Source organism: Aspergillus foveolatus (assembly GCF_047715535.1).
Source record: "Aspergillus foveolatus strain CBS 279.81 unplaced genomic scaffold BDW70scaffold_43, whole genome shotgun sequence".
Taxonomy (NCBI): Eukaryota; Fungi; Ascomycota; class Eurotiomycetes; order Eurotiales; family Aspergillaceae; genus Aspergillus; species Aspergillus foveolatus.
The window spans coordinates 110992-127876 of NW_027396107.1; the positions used below are offsets into that span (position 1 = coordinate 110992).

General features: G+C 50.1%; 6 protein-coding genes across 6 annotated transcripts; 2 read left to right on the forward strand and 4 right to left on the reverse strand.

Annotated features, from left to right (window-relative positions):
• The first annotated feature begins 110 nt into the window (after positions 1 to 110).
• BDW70DRAFT_140497 (asparagine synthetase domain-containing protein) lies at positions 111 to 2468 on the forward strand. The gene is made up of 2 exons (XM_073737626.1): positions 111 to 881; positions 936 to 2468. The coding sequence occupies exons 1-2, from the start codon at positions 141 to 143 to the stop codon at positions 1971 to 1973; spliced, it is 1779 nt and encodes a 592-aa protein (XP_073593871.1). The 5' UTR covers positions 111 to 140; the 3' UTR covers positions 1974 to 2468.
• A 1346-nt stretch (positions 2469 to 3814) lies between these two features.
• cpcA (amino acid starvation-responsive transcription factor GCN4) lies at positions 3815 to 4902 on the reverse strand. Its single transcript, XM_073745084.1, has one exon. It carries the CDS (start codon positions 4803 to 4805, stop codon positions 4005 to 4007), a length of 801 nt encoding a protein of 266 aa, XP_073593872.1. The 5' UTR covers positions 4806 to 4902; the 3' UTR covers positions 3815 to 4004.
• A 2261-nt stretch (positions 4903 to 7163) lies between these two features.
• BDW70DRAFT_140505 (uncharacterized protein) lies at positions 7164 to 9989 on the reverse strand. The gene is made up of 4 exons (XM_073737627.1): positions 9312 to 9989; positions 9055 to 9253; positions 8472 to 8997; positions 7164 to 8417 (listed from the first exon to the last, which is right to left on the reverse strand). The coding sequence occupies exons 1-4, from the start codon at positions 9596 to 9598 to the stop codon at positions 7777 to 7779; spliced, it is 1653 nt and encodes a 550-aa protein (XP_073593873.1). The 5' UTR covers positions 9599 to 9989; the 3' UTR covers positions 7164 to 7776.
• Positions 9990 to 12895: 2906 nt separating this feature from the next.
• On the forward strand, positions 12896 to 13539 carry BDW70DRAFT_87602 (uncharacterized protein). The gene is made up of 2 exons (XM_073745085.1): positions 12896 to 12956; positions 13044 to 13539. Exons 1-2 carry the CDS (start codon positions 12940 to 12942, stop codon positions 13360 to 13362), a joined length of 336 nt encoding a protein of 111 aa, XP_073593874.1. The 5' UTR covers positions 12896 to 12939; the 3' UTR covers positions 13363 to 13539.
• Positions 13540 to 14109: 570 nt separating this feature from the next.
• Positions 14110 to 14677, reverse strand: BDW70DRAFT_162016 (putative prefoldin subunit 1; the record flags this gene model as incomplete). The annotated part of the gene is made up of 3 exons (XM_073741066.1): positions 14110 to 14275; positions 14415 to 14581; positions 14648 to 14677. The coding sequence occupies 3 exons, from the start codon at positions 14675 to 14677 to the stop codon at positions 14110 to 14112; spliced, it is 363 nt and encodes a 120-aa protein (XP_073593875.1).
• A 371-nt stretch (positions 14678 to 15048) lies between these two features.
• On the reverse strand, positions 15049 to 16486 carry BDW70DRAFT_140510 (isopenicillin N synthase family dioxygenase). Its single transcript, XM_073737628.1, has 3 exons — positions 16018 to 16486; positions 15524 to 15962; positions 15049 to 15411 (listed from the first exon to the last, which is right to left on the reverse strand). The coding sequence occupies exons 1-3, from the start codon at positions 16354 to 16356 to the stop codon at positions 15182 to 15184; spliced, it is 1008 nt and encodes a 335-aa protein (XP_073593876.1). The 5' UTR covers positions 16357 to 16486; the 3' UTR covers positions 15049 to 15181.
• Positions 16487 to 16885: the final 399 nt, after the last annotated feature.

Consider the following 16885-nt stretch of genomic DNA (forward strand, 5'->3'; position numbering starts at 1 on the left):
TTGACCAAAGAAGCCTGGGGCGGGATCATAGTTACGCCGAGTCCGGCCATCTGTGTTAAAATTATCTCTCCCTTCGCTCTTGCTTGTTTCTTTCCCCGTCCGAGAGATTCGGCCCTTATGGGAGCCAGAAAACATTGAGCATGTGTGGAATTTTCTTCTCGCTGACTGCGGCCGAGAACCCCGTGCTTTTGGATAGAGACCTTCGCTATTTGTTGACTAAACGTGGTCCAGATGAGGGCTCATACAGCATTGGCGTCCGCGGCGCCGGCCTCAATCTATTCAATCATGAGGGTAATGGTCGCATATGGCTCTCCTTTGCAAGTACTGTGCTCTCTATGAGGGGGGACGATGTCGTTCGCCAGCCACTCACGGATAGTGGCAGAACTGGGTCTATATTTGCCTGGAACGGGGACGCCTGGAAAATTGATGGACAGCCTATACCGGAAAGAAACGACACTGAGATCGTTTTCAACCATCTGCTTCAAGCTACTACGCAGGACTACCTGGCAGAAGATTACTCTGGGGTTTCCAACCCAGTCCAAAGAATGGCAGATGCTATCAGTAAGATTACTGGGCCCTTTGCCTTCGTCTTCTATGATGCCGTCAACTTCAGGCTGTACTTTGGAAGGGACTGTTTAGGACGACGATCGTTACTTTGGGGTCTCGATGCGGCGGGGAATCTTACAATATGTAGCCTAAGTGACGGCTCTTCGCCCTCCTCTTTCCAAGAGGTCGAGGCAGACGGTATATATATGATTGAGTTTGAAGATGATCAAAGCGTCGACCCTGAACCAGCCCCGGCTGCGGGACCTCTTTGCTTCGACATCAAGAACATACAAAGGATACCTTGGAGCCATGAAGCCCTGCCGACATATCATATGGTACGGCCTAGCGAATGCTCTTTGCTGTGGGCGGGTGACTGATTGAACGTCTAGATAAGTCCCATTCCTCCGATGAACAAGGCTATTCCAGAGGGCACGCCCTCACCACTAACTGTAACATCGTCTGTTCTCAGGGAGCTGGAAGACAGACTCCGCCAGTCGCTGGCGCTGAGAATTCAAAATGTCCGTGCGCCTCCCCTTGCAGGGGGTAGCAATGTGAAGATTGCCGTGCTGTTCTCTGGTGGTCTTGACTGCACCCTTCTTGCAAGACTTGCTCATGATATTTTACCCCCTGGAGAGACGATCGATCTTCTGAATGTCGCCTTTGAGAACCCGCGAGTTGTTGCAGCAGCGGCAAAGGGACTAGGACAGCCTTCATCGGCGTACGAAGGCTGCCCTGACCGTATCACCGGGCGAGCGGCGTTTGCCGAGCTCCAACGCGTCTGCCCTTCGCGCAACTGGCGATTCGTTGCTGTTGATATTCCGTACGTTGTAACCATCACGCATCGCGATACAATCAAGCGCTTGATGCGACCACATAATACTGAAATGGATCTTTCCATCGCGTGTGCGTTATACTTTGCAGCGCGCGGCCAAGGCACAGCACTTGACAGCCAGCGCCCCGATGCCAAACCTTTTCAGTACAAAACACCTGCCCGCGTCCTCCTTTCTGGCCTGGGTGCGGATGAGCTATTCGCTGGTTATTCAAGGCACGGAATCGCCTTTTCCCGCAATGGTTACCGGGGTCTCATAAATGAGATTGAACTCGATATCAGTCGCCTAGGAAAGCGAAATCTCGGCCGCGATAACCGGGTAATTGCACATTGGGGACGCGAAGCTCGATTTCCTTACCTGGATGAAGATTTTGTTGCCTGGGTGGTTCGAACACCAGTTTGGGAGAAATGCGGCTTCGGAGTCCCAGGGACTCCAATAGATGCCGATATTGACTCTGAAAAGAAAGCCCTCCGCCTGCTAGCGCTCAAATTGGGCTTGGAAAACGTCTCACGTGAGAAGAAACGGGCCATCCAATTCGGTTCCCGGACAGCAAAGATGGAAAAAGGCAAAACTAAGGGAACAGATGCCTTGGACTGAATACCAGTTACAATCACCTTACCTCTTATACACCGCAACACATACATCTTCTATCAACCACATAGAAAACAGCGATGATGACAGAACATGGATCAGATACTTCTGAGACCCTCTCTCGAACCTTCATCTCGTCCATTCGGTTCGTGCGCAGCAAGTCCTATTTAGTTCATTCTTTCCCGGCATTGATGGAGAGTGCAACCGCCTGCCGCAAGGCAGAAAGCTGGTTACTTCCTTCGAAACTGGGGAAGGGGTTCGAAATGGTGGAAATTGCGTCGGAACGGAGATATTGGGCTCGGAGATACAGGGAGATTTACGGGTCGATGAGGCACATCGAAAAAGGCAAGTCTGAGCTGTTCCCGACGTTGCAAACTACAACATGGATAACACCATTCTGGCCCGGTATGTATAGCTAGCGTTGTTCGTATGACGCTGGACAGACATATATGTATATTCCGTTCATAGTACATACGAGTATTTATCTCGACCTCAAATGTGAAGAAATATTTGACGAGGCACGGCATCCTGGCACAGTATTATGTATTTATGGTTTCCTACAACAGTGACGCCTCTGGTATGATAATAGACAATATTGTCGAATACTAGAATATTACCAAGGCAGAAGTGTCTTATTCAGGATTTTAGTGTTCCCATTCGACGAGTCGCCCGCCCCCTGTCAAGATGAGCTGAGTTACCAAGGCTACTGATGGCCTAGAAATACGACAAAAGAGACAACACCGAGAATGTAGGCCCAGCTCAAGATTCGTGAACGCTTAGAGGATAACGTCAAGTCTGAAGCGCACGTATTCATGAATCATAGTAATATAACCTCTATTCATTTAGTCGGCCCGCATGACGACCTATAGCCAAGGTACTGCGAGTTAGCAATAGCTCCACCCGGGCCTGCCTGACAGAGGAAAGAAAACAAAGGACCACCGGTTCACAAACGAATAAACTCCTAAATCGGAAAGATTGTCGTCCAGGCCCTCCCATTTCTCTCCTAGTTTCCTAGGTACGTATCACAGTCGAAAGACCGTACTACCAAGAGGCGTGCTATCACTACTAGATACTACGAAGCAAATGCTAGATTAAAGGGTGATATTGGTGGTGGACTGTCTCGTATGACGACCACACGTGTTCACGTAGACTACGGAGTGTTCGTAGGTGCCTGTAAATCTGTCCAACCTGAGCCTGAGTTCTTCAAGGCCTGGAGATCCGCAGCGGTTACATTGGAAGATCGGGTTTGAGCGGTGACACGTCATGAGGCTGATGCGGCTCAGGGGGGTGGGGTGTGTTGGCTCCACCGCGCGAGTCTTGAGGCTTGGGCTTTGCACAAATCCATAATCATAGACGGAAGTCGGTACAGAGCTCAGCAATCTGAATTCCATGACTAACCTGTCCGAGAAAATGCATATTGCAGGTCGGATTTCCAAGGGCTAGAGTAAACTTGCTGGCTAGAGGAATGCGAAGAGGTGCAGAGTCTACTTGGGAGGCTACGACCAGTCTGAAATTACTACTACTACAGCGGACTGTGAAATAGGATTAAAGTGCAACAATAAATTGGATTGGAAATAATCATATTCCGGCACAGCAATTAAAGAGTGGACAGCACTCAAAACAGAACAATCTGGTGTAAAGATGAGAAGAGAAAACATACAACAGAAAGAAGGCCACGAGTCAATCCCTGTCTGGGAGACGGTCAGAACTGCCAGCTAACGGTTGATCAAGAAGACATTTGAGTAGAGAAACAGAAGATAATTATGAAGACGAATGGATAAAAGAGTAAAAAGACATCACTGAAGTCGCATGTACGATTCAGAATTAAGAAAACTTTTTATCATGCCGAGAGCGTCATCGCCAGGTAACCAACACATAGGAGACTGACTGGTGCTCTCGAAGACATAAGACGAGAGGCTGCTCCGCCCCCGCCCACGAGTCGCACTTCGACTATGTTGAACCAAAACAGTACGTGGCAGCACCAGAATAAAGGCGCATGATCGTAAAAACAAATATCGCCGCAACGGAAGAGTTCTTTTAGGCACCTCGTGCACGTGCTTGAGCCTGAGATTTCCAGAACTCCACCATCTGCCGGGTTTCCTCAAGCTCTTTTGAAAGTTCAGCAATACGACGCTCCATGTCTCCCTGTCGCTCAAGCTTGCGCGCACGAGACTTACGAGCAGCCTCGGTATTTCGCGCACGCTTGGCTGCAACAGGATCTGATTCGTCGTACTTGATCGGAGGAAGAGGCTTGCTTCGCCGAGCGCTTACTCCAGCCACAGTCGAGTGTTTGGTTGTGGAAGAACGAGAGGTGGCAGTGGGCGAACGAGAAGGCGAAGAGACAGGCTTCACAGCAGGGGAAGAGACAGGAGGTTCAGCCTTCACTGCTGGAACAGGAGCTGCAATTTCCAAGCCAGTCGGGTCAAAAGGCATCAACATTCCATCATTTGAAGGGAACAGTGGAGCCCATTCTTCGTGACCGGGAGCGAGATCCAGGTCAGCGCCGAACATGGGAGAAGTGTCTTGGCTAAAGTATCCGGGGGAATCAAATGAAGGTGTGCTGAGGTCAGTGAACGATGCCGATGGAGGAGCTGAAGCGTCCATGAAGAGATCGCTGGGCGAGACAGTGCCGGCAGGCACGTCCCCCAGAGAATCCTTAGACGCCATGATGCCAGTTGGAACGAGGTGAGGCGAAAGCATGGTTGGATCGGTGAAGTCCTCACCGAAGCCTTCCGTGAAGTCAAAAAACTCTGCGTTATCCAAGTTAGTACGCAGGCCGAGCCGAAAAGTGTCTGGGCAGCCGAACTCACCTTGATGAGGGATGTTTGGAGTAGACATGATGCGACGGTGATTTATCGATTGTGCGTACTGATTCTGAACTGGCGAGTTTGTGGTACTGTTATTAAAGAGCGGGACAGGTGGACGATAGTGAGAGATATTAGAATTCGAAGCCGCAGGAGCAGAATTCGAAGCTGCGAATCGACGCAAAGCGTGCGTCTGAGTTGAAGGACTTGACCGAAGAGTAGTAGACAGATGATACCCGGTAGGCTGCGTATTCAGTCGCGGCACTCGAGGGACTTGAGAAGTTGCGAGCTGCTGCTGCTGGTTTACGGAGTGTCGACGCGGAAAGTTCCTCCGCGGAAGATATCCCGACTGGATGAGAGCGCGCTGATAAGCTGCGATATGTCTAGGGGTAAGGAATTCTGGAGCACGTGCGTCCGCGTGTTGTTCTTGAGGCTGGGGACACGGAGCAGGATAGAGCACGAAGTCCTCTTGCGGAGAATTGCTGCTGTTGTTGTTCTTGTTGCTGGGATCGGAATTCAGATTCTGAGCCAAAGGCTGCGTGGACGAGGGTGAAGGAAGCCATGATTGCTGATGGTTATCCGTGGTGAACGACGTAGAGTCGAACGTAGTGAAAGGGTTCGATAAAGAACTTGAGCTACGCGAAGCGAGGCTGAAGTTCAGAGGTTCCTGAGAAGGAGTCTCTGAAGTTGTTTGAATGTTGGAGAGGGGAGTAGAAGACGTAGTCCGTTGAGGATCTATGGTGTCCGTCTCAACTGAGAAGAACGACGCGGCGGGGGGTGCGCTTAGCAGTCCATTTTTGGATGGATAATCAGAGTGAAATCGTTGTGAAGATTGAGATGATATGATTACGGCTGTTCAGAAAGACGGCCAGACAGGGTTGATGGGATGATGATAGTGATAAAAAAAAAGGAGGAGAGTTGTGAGATGAAAAGAAAAATTCAGGAGGAAAGCCAGGCAGCGACGTGACGGGGGATAAGGCACCTTTTAACAGTCTTTTACTCCTGCTTGTGTGCGTGGTCGCCGGCTCGCTTGACCAATCAGCGATCCTCATCTTCCCGCCTAGCACACCAGCCGTATCAGGGATAGCGCAACCTCTCTGGTCAGCAGGTGTGAGTCATAGGACCAACTGAGGCTCTAATTGGTGGTTACGCAGCGGAAGTGGGACTCCGCGGGCTCTGCGGATGACAAACCCATCGCTGCCTGCAGAGCCCCAGGCCGGTAAACTCGTACTCGGCTCGTCTTTTGACGTCGTTGTGCCCAATTGACCAACCACATGTATATCCGAATCTACTTTCACAGCCCCAGGCTGCCTCTGGGGAATGGATGGAAACCCCTTTGCGGAAGGGTTGCAGCGGCCTGCCTGAGTGAGACAGGAGGCTTAGGCTCAGCCCCGATCCTCTTCTCTCCAAGTCCAATGCGACACGGCTCCAGACCGTCCCGACCATGGAAGGACCGCTGTCGGAAGCAGCGAGCTCCATAATTCAGCTTTTCATGTTGACTTCCAGCAAAGGCAAAGAGGTAAAAAATAAGTAAAAAAAAAATAAACAAAAAAAAATCAAAAATCAAAGTAAGAATCAAATATGAGCGATAAACCTTGGGACTTGGTCTGCCGCACAGTGGAGATCACTTTCCCAATCGACTCCCCGCCGTGTCAAACTATCCTGGTTGGCGTCGCCGAAGGGCGTGCCTTTTGCATTCCAGAACTCAAACAACCGGAATTTTCCGTCAACAAAAGAGTTCATCTGACTTGGAAAGGAAGATTCGGTGTGGTTCATTCGCGCTAGTTCCTTCAGATTGATTATTGGGACGGAAAGGGTTCCTGAATATTTGAAGACTGTTACAGCTGTGAAGGACTTGAGTTTAAGTATCACGCGTCTGCTTATAGAAGCCTACCATTCCCTGAGCAACCAATTTCAAGCCATGCAGAGTTGGAAGACCCCGACACCAGAACGCTTCCAAGCACCTCAACCTCGACAAAAGAGTCCATCCACACGTCTTTTAAAAGTCTCACAGCCTACTCCGTACTCCTGCAACATACGTAATGAGTTCCGCGAAATCTTTCGCGTCAACTCTAGACTTCCCTGAGGAGCTCAATGCTGATTAAGCTAATGACGACCATAAAACATTAGGAATATTTATTCGGATCCGCCATGATTGACGACATACTATAGAACAATTTATTGATCTGGATTCGTGGGCAGTGGGCACTATGGCCCGTGCGAATGCCCTTAAAGCCTGATTTATAAGGCGTCAAGTGGTCTACTCCAGAGTACTCGATCGGAGAATATTCCCACGGCGCATGGATCATGCCCACAACCACTGGAAACGTTATCCTTGGTAATTAGATTATCGTTAGACTCAGGGTACGCTGGTAGAAGGCTCGTTCAAGACTTATAAAAGATAACTATCAAACATTGCATTGATTCTATTAGCTATTACCTATGTTGCCAGTCAATAGACCACCGAGCAAGCTACGGTGATCCATGATAGGGCAAATGAGTCGAGTGCGCATCCAAACTAAGCCAGATTCAACAAGTAAATCACCCATCTCGCAGCCCAGTATCACGACAGTGCACCAACGGCCACGGCAATTAAGTCACAAAGCAAACTATAAACAACAAGTGGTATCAATCTAGTGCGACGGCGCATGATCTCCCAGGCTAAAGGGGTATCCCCTGAGAGATCGGATATCATAAAGGAATGGACTGTGACTCCCGATATCATCAACAACATAAGTAGCCACGAAATTGACCGTCAAAGTAGCAGAGGGTATCATTGATACTCCAGTTTCATGAGCCAAACCCACAAAGCCCTGGCGACAAGCGGAGTGACAGTGGCGACATTAAGCTAGACAAAATTCGAGTATCGGCTGAAAATATTTAGAAGTTTTTTTTTTTCTGGTTTCTTATTGCTTTTTTTCCCATCTGGATCATGATGTAGAAGCGCAGGAAAACTCATACTGTTTGTCCCACCACTTCTCGAATTCGACCGACTTTGGGGAAGTTCAAGCAGCGGCCTGAACGGGGGCGGCAGTGGAGGAGACGACAGGCTTGGCCTCCTCGGTGGCGGGAGCATCAGCGGGCTTGGAAGACTCCTCGGCAGGGGTGGCCTCAGCAACCGGCTCGGTCTTAGCCTCAGCAGCCTCGGTGGTCTCCTTAGACTCGGGATTCACAGCCTTGCTGGGCTTGCGGAAAAGGCCTCCGAGCTTGTTCTTGGGCTTAGCCTCACCCTCAGCGGCCTCGTCACCAGAGTCAGCCTTCTTCTTGCCAAAGCTGCCAAAGAAAGACGTGCGGCGCTTGTCCTTGGTGGTAGCGGCAGGAGCCTCGGCAGGAGATTCAGTAGGAGTGTCCTTAGCAGCCTCAACCTCGGGAGCGGCGGTCACGCTCTCAGGCTCGATGGGCTTAGCAGCCTCCTCAACAGGGTTGTCGAGCTGGGGAGCGGTGCTAGCGACAGGAGCAGGCTCGGCAGGAGCAGCAGCTTCTTTCTCCGTCTTCTCCTGAGAGGGGCTGGTGACCTTCTGGAAGAAGTTACCAAACAGAGAAGAGCGCTTGGACTTCGGGGCGGGAGCGGCCTCAGTCTCCTCCTTTTTCTCTTCCTTCTTCTCCTCCTCCTTCTTGTCGGTGGTCTCGGCAGCAGCGGCAGGAGCTGTATCTCTGTTAGTTCCAAGATAGTTGTACAAACGTGCCAGAATATACATACCCTCAGTAGCGGCAGGCTCAGTAGCAGCGGAAGCCTCGGCGGCAGGAGTCTCGGTGGTCTCGGCAGGCTTCGCCTCCTCCTCCTTCTTTTCCTCCTTCTTTTCCTCAGCCTCATCCTTCTTACCAAGGAGAGTGCCGAAAATAGAAGTCCTCTTGCGGGAACGCGAGCGGCTCTTGGCGTCCTTGTCCTTGCTCTCTTCAGCGGAGGCGGTAGCAGAAGAAGTAGCGACAGCAGCAGCAGGAGTCTCTTCCTCCTTCTTGTCCTCTCCCTCCTTAACCTCCTCCTTGGTCTCGGCGGGCTTGGCAGCAACAGCAGCAGGCTTACTCAGCTTCTCAAGCTCAGCCTTGTAACCCTCGCTGGAGATGATGGTATCCTTCTCGGCCTTGGCCTCGGTGGACTTGGCCTCAAGGGCAGCGATCCAGCTGTCACGCTCGGCTGTGCTAGAGGCCTGGAAGGTGTGCTTGTGGCCGTTGAGTTTGAAGAGGAACTCGTTGGAGCCTTCCTTGGTCACGTCAGAGATGTCGGCCTATATAGAATATATATTAGTTGATGTCCCAATCTGAACCTTAACAGCTTTACTAACCAAGCTGATGATACCAGCAGGAGTAGCCTTGTCCTCAGGGCGCTTGGTGAAGAAGAGCAGACCCTTGCCGGTTTGGCTGGCCCAGGCGACAATGGGGTTGGCAACAGCGGGCTTCTCGTTGCTGCGGTAGGCGGAAAGCTGCTTAGCCTCAACAGCCTCATCGCTGAAGTAGAAGAATCGCTTGGAGAAGCGAAGGCTCCTGTGAGTCGCATTCATTAGCTACTATGTCCGCGCCATAACAGTATTGAGGTACTCACTTGACCAGACCAGGAGCCTTGTAGCCAAGGGTGCCCTCAGAGGCAGGGACAACCTCCTTAGCCTCTTCCTTGGTCTCCTCAGCTGGAGCATCAGCCTTGGCCTCCTCGGTAGCAGCAGGGGCAGCCTCCGCAGCGCCCTCGGTGCCCTCAGCGACGGTCTCCTTGGGAGCTTCGGCGGCGGGGGCCTCGGTGGCAGCAGGAGCCTCAGTAGCAGCAGGAGTCTCGGTGGCAAGAGCAGCAGGAGCGGCCACGGGGGTCTCCTCAACAGGCTTCTGGGCGTCAGACATGTCGATGGTAGATTAAAAGGTAATTATAGCAGGTATTGATGGGATTAAATAATCGTAGGGAAGCGAAGAAGCTTCGTAAAAGAGAAGTCACGTCGAGCTGGGTATCTTAAGGGGGTATCTCAACAGAAAGAAACAAGAGCAACCTCAGCGCAGGGCTAGAAGAGCTCGGGTATCACAACGAAGGCAAAGGTGGTGTAGGGGAAGAAGCGAAGCGTGGTATCTGGCAGGGAGGAAAGAGAAGAGGAAGAGAAGAAGAGGAGGGAAGAGGGAAGAAAAATGAACTTAAAGGAGCAGGGGCTGGAAAGGAGGGAAAGGAGGGTAAGGAGGGTTAAGGAGGGTAAAGGAGGGAGTGGGTAGGCCACCCGATCAGGAAAGGAGCTGCAGGGCGGGCGGCCTCTGTCTACCCTTTCTACGATCTAAAATGGTTAATTTGGTCCTTTTAATTTTCGACCCGATCGATTTTCTTTCAGAATTAACATAAGAAAAAGGGGCCGCGAGTCCGCGACTCAGGGAGCACAGGAGCAGCAGTTCCTTTGAAGTTTGACGAGGGGCCTTTTTGACGAAAATTTTGTTAGTACGACCAACGACCTACAAAGAGTCCGAGTGTCAGGATTCAGAAGCTACTAGTGGCATATAGCTCTACCGGTTATGCAGATTAACGGTCGGCTGTCATTAAGCCATCAGTCATCGGTATCATCTTAAAAGAGTCTCTACCCAGGCTAAGATCGTTAATATATCTGGATCTCATAATATATATCGACCATACTCCGTTATTATAGCTAATTTGCTCAAGAGCAGTAGTGTTGATGGAATGTTTGAAGACCTGAGGTCCTTGAGAATAGTCAGGTGCTCCGGTGGGTCCTTGGGACTGGCCAGGATCCATCCAAAATAAAGAGCCTGAGCCTGCCCTGAGCTTCACCTCTTTTCAAGCCCAAATTGGCGAGTTCCTTCTCTATCCCTGTCTCACCGGCATATCTCCAGGGCCAGGGCCCTTCTTCCATTATCATTCCGACGAGAATATCCCACTTCTCCCAGATCTAAGCTGGGAACGGCTGAAGTTGAACTTGCATGAGTAAAGCCTGATAGACGGACCGCAAACTAACTTCGCGACTACTGGCAACCTTCCATGGTTCTGGCCCAACCAACCAGAATAGGCAGTCAGCTTGCTGTTGATCCGTGGATGCTTACCTAACCTCTATTGTTTCTCGGCCACGCGACTCGAGGTCGAAAACATCCCATGACTGCAGCCAACAGCCAACCAGCAGCCAACGAGCCCCTCCACGAGGGCCAACTCTGTGACATCTGACGCCCATATCTTTCTTACTCTCACAAAAGCGCAAGACTGTTGGCGCCTTTGCTGGTATCAGAATGCGTGATCACGTCTAGGGTTGATAACATCTCACCTAGGCGTCCGCTAAGCGCCCCACTACTGACCAGCCCTACGTACAAAGAACGTCTCTCATAATCAGGTGCATGTTGATGGGAGACCGTGCCATCACCGAAGTAGTCATCACCCACAGTACTGGTCTCATGTTATCTACGTGCGAAACGAATCTTTTGTCCAAATTACTTCGACTCGACCCGCTACGCGAGAAGTTGGGTTAAGAGGAAGACAGTCCAGTCCGATAGAAGTCAAAATCCTGCCTTTTTTAAATGGCGAGTCGTCTTGGATCCACAGCCCCTAATTTATTATTATTATTATCATCATTATTGTTCAGTGTTCACCATTTTCACCGTCGTTTCTGGCTCTTGTTTTTTTTTGGATGGCGATGGGCGCCAGCCAATGAAGCCCCCGTCGATCTGATGATCCCTCTCAAGCCGTGTCCAACTGTTGCCCGACTCCAGTTCCCTTGGACCTTTCAGGCCCATCCCTCTCGCCGACGCGCCGTCGGAAATTTTCGCCATCGCTGTCTGGCCCTTCGCCGAATCATGCACGTTCTTCGGTCCTCTATCCGTTTGGACTCCGGGCCTGTATGTTGACGCCCGCTCCACCTATCTACTCGGAAGATGAAACACTGGACGAGCTACCTAGGTCGTCCAATAGTCCTCGTGCGCGACGAGCGACTCGCGGCGCACAGAGCTGTTCTGCCGCCAGCGCGCACAAAGCACGGAGTGCATGAAGATCATGTAGATAACCGGCCGTCTGTGCAGCTTACGGAGCACAGAATCTGATAGTACGAACAGCTCATTTTCTCAAGTATGACGGTGCCCCGCTCGCTCGAGCCATTGAATCCTGATATTGGCATTCCGTTTGCGACAAATGACAATATGACTGTAACGTGTCGTTTCAGACGCAGAGGCTCCAGTATCATGCCATAGTAATATGGCAGAATTCCTGCAGAATTGCCTTCGACGGCTCTTCGCTCACCAACCCGTCCTGCAGCCTGCAGCCTGCACCGCATCAACAGCCCCTCAGTCAGAATACTAATTAACTGCATTAACTACGATCCGTCTTTAGTTCTCTGCCGCTGTCTTTAACTAATCGCCTAATTAAGTACAGTGCGAAACGACCATCACGGCTCAGCCCTCGGCTAATCAAAGCTGGTCTAGTCTCCGAGTCCATCGGAAATGGCAAACAGGCGCCTGACCATTATTATATTTATCGTTCGATTCGTATCTTTCATCATCGTGTCCATGATCACGTTATGCGCGTGCCCTGACCCCGTTTCTCTTCAGTAGTGCAGACTACTCTGGCGCAGGTCGGTGCAGGTTAGTGAAATCACGACATGATGGCTCCGGAACTCTGGAAGGAGACTGATTTGCTAAACACCTGCTGTGCGACTTGGATCCGAAGAAACAAAATTCATGGTGCGATAGTCTGCGTGCAACGTCTTTGCAGTGTCTCCATAATACCTGTAGATACTCACCAAGCATTCAAGCATACGCCTAACCTACGTTCGGTATTGCCATGCGCAGTGGAATCATCAGTGTGTTGAGGCTGATAGATTCCTCGTGTGGTAGTATTTTTAGACTGCTATGTTAGCACTCACGTATACTTGGCTATGTCTTTAAACAAAGTTTCAACTGTATTGCTACTTGCTCTACGAAGCGCATGATGTAGAACCACGCATCTCAATCTCTTAGTAGATGCGCTTTACAACGTTTGGAGATTTTTGAGGGCAGAATACTCATAAGATCAGGAATTCACAGCAGGCGAAACCAATGCGCAACCTCAATATCAGGAGGATCACACCTAGATATCTACAAATCTACACTGTATAAGATAAGCCGGCTCGTCGAGGCTATTTCAAAGCAAATATATCAATTGCATAAATATAGGGTATAGTTCAAGAGATAGTGGACGGTAGCTGCCTCAGCATTATCACCATCCTCTGTATACGATGACAGAAATAATGAGGTAGATTTTTTCATTCAAAGATCTCTTTAATGACTCGGCAGATTCTGATTTATGGTTGCTTGGTCTGTCGATGGCCGCAATGTACAGGCCTGCTGAAGTGAATGAGTCTTCTAAACCATTTCACTTCAAACCAGATACTCGTTCACTGCGCTTCGCACCGCCATCTTCAAATCACCCTTATTTAATCAGAATATATCTCCCCTCTTCCCTGTCGCTTGCTTGCCTACACTCATTCCGTTTTTCTGTCTTGTCTTTCGTGCTTGCCAGGGCTTATTCGTTGTTAAGCCTACTCGTCCTAGGCCATTCGGTTATCCATCCCTTCCAGGTCGAACCCAGCAACAAGGTATCCGTCTATTCATCCTCACCCACCGATACGCCGCACTTCCAATGTAATGTACGGCTGTAATATCCATGTTTCCCCCAAAGCAAGTTTCGGTCACGACATGGACCTTCCCACAACTGCCTCAATTGCCGGGGGTTCAGATTCGGGAAGCCAGCACCTAGACCAGCTGCAGGCACTTGACATCAGCTGCATGCCGCTCTAATCCAGTCACAGCCGGATGTTACCTACATTTACTCACAGAAGCCCTGCGCAGACTTAGGTCATGCCACGGAAACAGTCTTCACCCGCCAGGGCCCTGGTCACGGAACCAGCCTTCGCACGGCTACCTGGATCATCGCGTCCAGATTAGCTGCACGCAATCAACCAGCATTCACTCCAACGCCAGCTTCAACGCCAGCCCAGCTCCTCCGGCCGGTCTACCTCAGAATTGTCATCCTGGAAGCCTTCACCGCCGCCATCATCCAGTGACCGGCAGCAAAAGGCCCCACCAGCGGATTCATTCTGACGCTTGACCGGGAGGCTTTTACGGCAGATGCGAAAGAAACTTTGATGAGCAGAGGTTTGGAAGAGACTGGGTTGATGCTGGATGATTGAAAAGATGGCTGCTGGTACCGGTTAGATGAGTTGAGAACGGGATAAAACCTAGTTTCATAACTTGTTAGATGGGCGAATGCTGTAGCATCAAGACCTGTTAGACAGAGGGATCTAGGTTTAGATAACGATGCTTGTTCGTAGAGCGCCATGGTTTGAGTGCCATTCATCCATTCACAGGTAGAACATAGACAAGAAAAGAGTAATGAGGAAAATTATTCACGCCCGTCCAGACTTCAGAATGGCCTCCAGATTCTCCCGACTGTTCTTAAACGTCATTTCCAAATAATTCATCCTCTTCTCCAGATTCTCTATCTCCCCCTTCAACTCTCCGGTCTCTGTCGATATCCGCTTGTCCACTGTGGCTCTAGGGACCGCAACGAACCTACGCGACATTAGTCTCCCTTCCATTTATCTTATTCATCCAAAATCCGTCTGTCTTATATTTGTTTCCCAGGTCCCGCAATATAGCACGGCCCGTTTCCTCCCCCAAGTTTGTCCACAAGGCAAGACATGGCACTCACATCTTTCCAACGCCCTCATAAACCTTAGTCTCGGCGGGCAACGAGCTTAACTCCTTTGATGTGAGCTCTAGCATTCGAATATCGCGGTTTTTGCTTGTCATTTGTGCCTTCGTGATCCCAATCTGTTGCTGCGAGGTTATCACGCGGGATTCGATTTCTTGAAGGAGCTATTGAGAACATCACATTAGAGCTGCATTCAGACTTGGTCAAAGGGCAGAGGAGCGCCGGCGCACCTTTTGAAGAGCTTCGTTTGGGATAGACATTTTGCGGATGGGTTGCGGAGGATGAATTGAGGGGTTGCGGCGATTTTGGAACAGAGGTGTCTTGTTGGACTGAGCGTTTGCGTGGGTTGAAGTGTATCTCGGAAGGTCTTATATTTGTTTGTATGTGGTATCAGCATTGATTCGCCTCGTGCTCGTGTAACTTTGAGATTGGTGTTTGTAGTTCTGTTGCGTCGACGGAGCTGGAGCTGGAGACAAACTCCATGTTCGCCGCGCTTATCGGCTTGGTTCCGACCTTTTTTTTCTGCCTTGTGGATAAGGCATGATTGTGGAGAGGATAAGGGCTCCGGGGCTAGTAGGGCATGTACTTCATTCTACGATTTTTTTTTCTCTGTAAAGTATTAAACTCGTCCAATACAACTGGCGTAGCTAGTAGTTTTGTTGTTCTCTCGATGGAAATCAGTGTTTACCCTAGGTGCTGCGGCGGTTGTAATATATATACATAGGGAGCAAGTAGCTTTTGGCATAAATGTGAAAATAGCAGAATCAATACATCATGGACATCCTCATCTTGTTATAGTCTCCTCGTGTAATAGGCTCATACTTAGCTGGAGTTTCGTCATTCATACAGGAAGGTATACACTCAACAAGGACTTCGTCGTCCGGAGACATAAAGTAAGGAATTGAGAATCGCTCACGGGCCATCCTATCCGGACCTTCAATTCGATCTAAGAGCTTCGGTAGGCTCACTCGGTGGTTCGTAGAGCGAAGACGGTCTGTTGTACCAAACTTCAATTAGCAAATATTACACGTAACCGGGGTCCCATATCCCTCGCACACAGGCAGGCTAGAATAATTTATGTGGTGTTCCTAGAAACGAGAACGAACCGTTACTCCACCTCTGCAACAGATCTCCGATGTTCATAATGATACTATCTTTCACAGGCTGCGCAGGCACAAACGTCCCAGGCCTCGATATATCCTCCACCTCCAGCCCGCCACAGTCATCCTGGAAAAGCATCGTAATCGAGCTCCAGTCCGTATGCGCTGCACAGCGAGTCACGCGGTCTTTCTCCAGATCCTCAGCTGAAACGGGTAGGTAGTGAAGGAGTCGCAGCTGGTTAGAGTTCCCTGAATGCTTTCTCGTGAGGTACTCTGCGTCCTCAAGATCCAGGCCTACGGCTACGGCTCGGAGAATTTCCTTGCCAACGCGGTCACACTCGCTGTAGAATTGGACCATGAAGTCGCGGAAGCCAGGGAGTATGGCGTCGGGAAGCCATTGGTTCGGCTGGCTGGTGTCATCTTCGCTGCCGATGTCGTAGACTTCCTAGCATTACTCAGCAATTGAGGTCTAGGTCTGTACTGGGAGTAAAGAAGCACACCTTGACATCAGGCACTTCGCGCAATTTCTTCTTCACGTCTCCGTCATCGTTAGTGCTCATGATTTGGGTGACCTTCTCTAGACCCGGCCATGAGTATCCACGATGGACAGCCCAACCCGCCGGATGAGGCGCCTTCATTTTATCCTCTTCTGGAAGTGCGAAGAGTCGCTTCATCCATTCAAATGCCTTGTCGAGGACTCCTTCCGGCAAGGAGTGATTGATGATACGTACGAAACCTACCCGCTGGCAGGCGTCTACGAGCTGTTGTGCCACACGTTGCCGAGATCTTTCATCTTTAGCATTATGCCATGATGAAAAATCCACGACTGGGAGTTCCATAATTGAGATCAATACAATGTCCCGTTAGGTGGTTGATGATAGTTGAAGGGATGTGAGTTGAATTGTCAGGAGGTTTATTGGGTGGCCGACAGTCACATGTTCTGCATAGTCATCGTCATTGCTTTGGTCCATGGACTGTCACCCAACCTAAGCCGTAATAAAAGAGCTTGTTGCTTGTAATTTGCAGGGCTGATAGCCTTGTTTCTGCTTATTTCAAGCCCGTTTATTTACGCTTGCAGTTTCCTCATAAAGCTCAAGATAGCTCTGGCAGCCATTCATGTAGTCAGGTTTATGTTGGACTATACCATCGAAGGGCAGTGCCTCTTAACTTCCCACGATAGTCCCACCAGTGTGCGGCATCATGGCTTTTCCGTTCCGCTAAGATTGAACGCTAGACATACGTATTTCCTACGCTAGAGCTGATGGCAGCAACAGTGAAATTAAGCTTGTCTTTGGGTCAACCACATGAGAGCAGGGCCACAGGCGGCTTTCAAGCTTGAGTTTAAGCACGTTTGAATCTATCGATAGC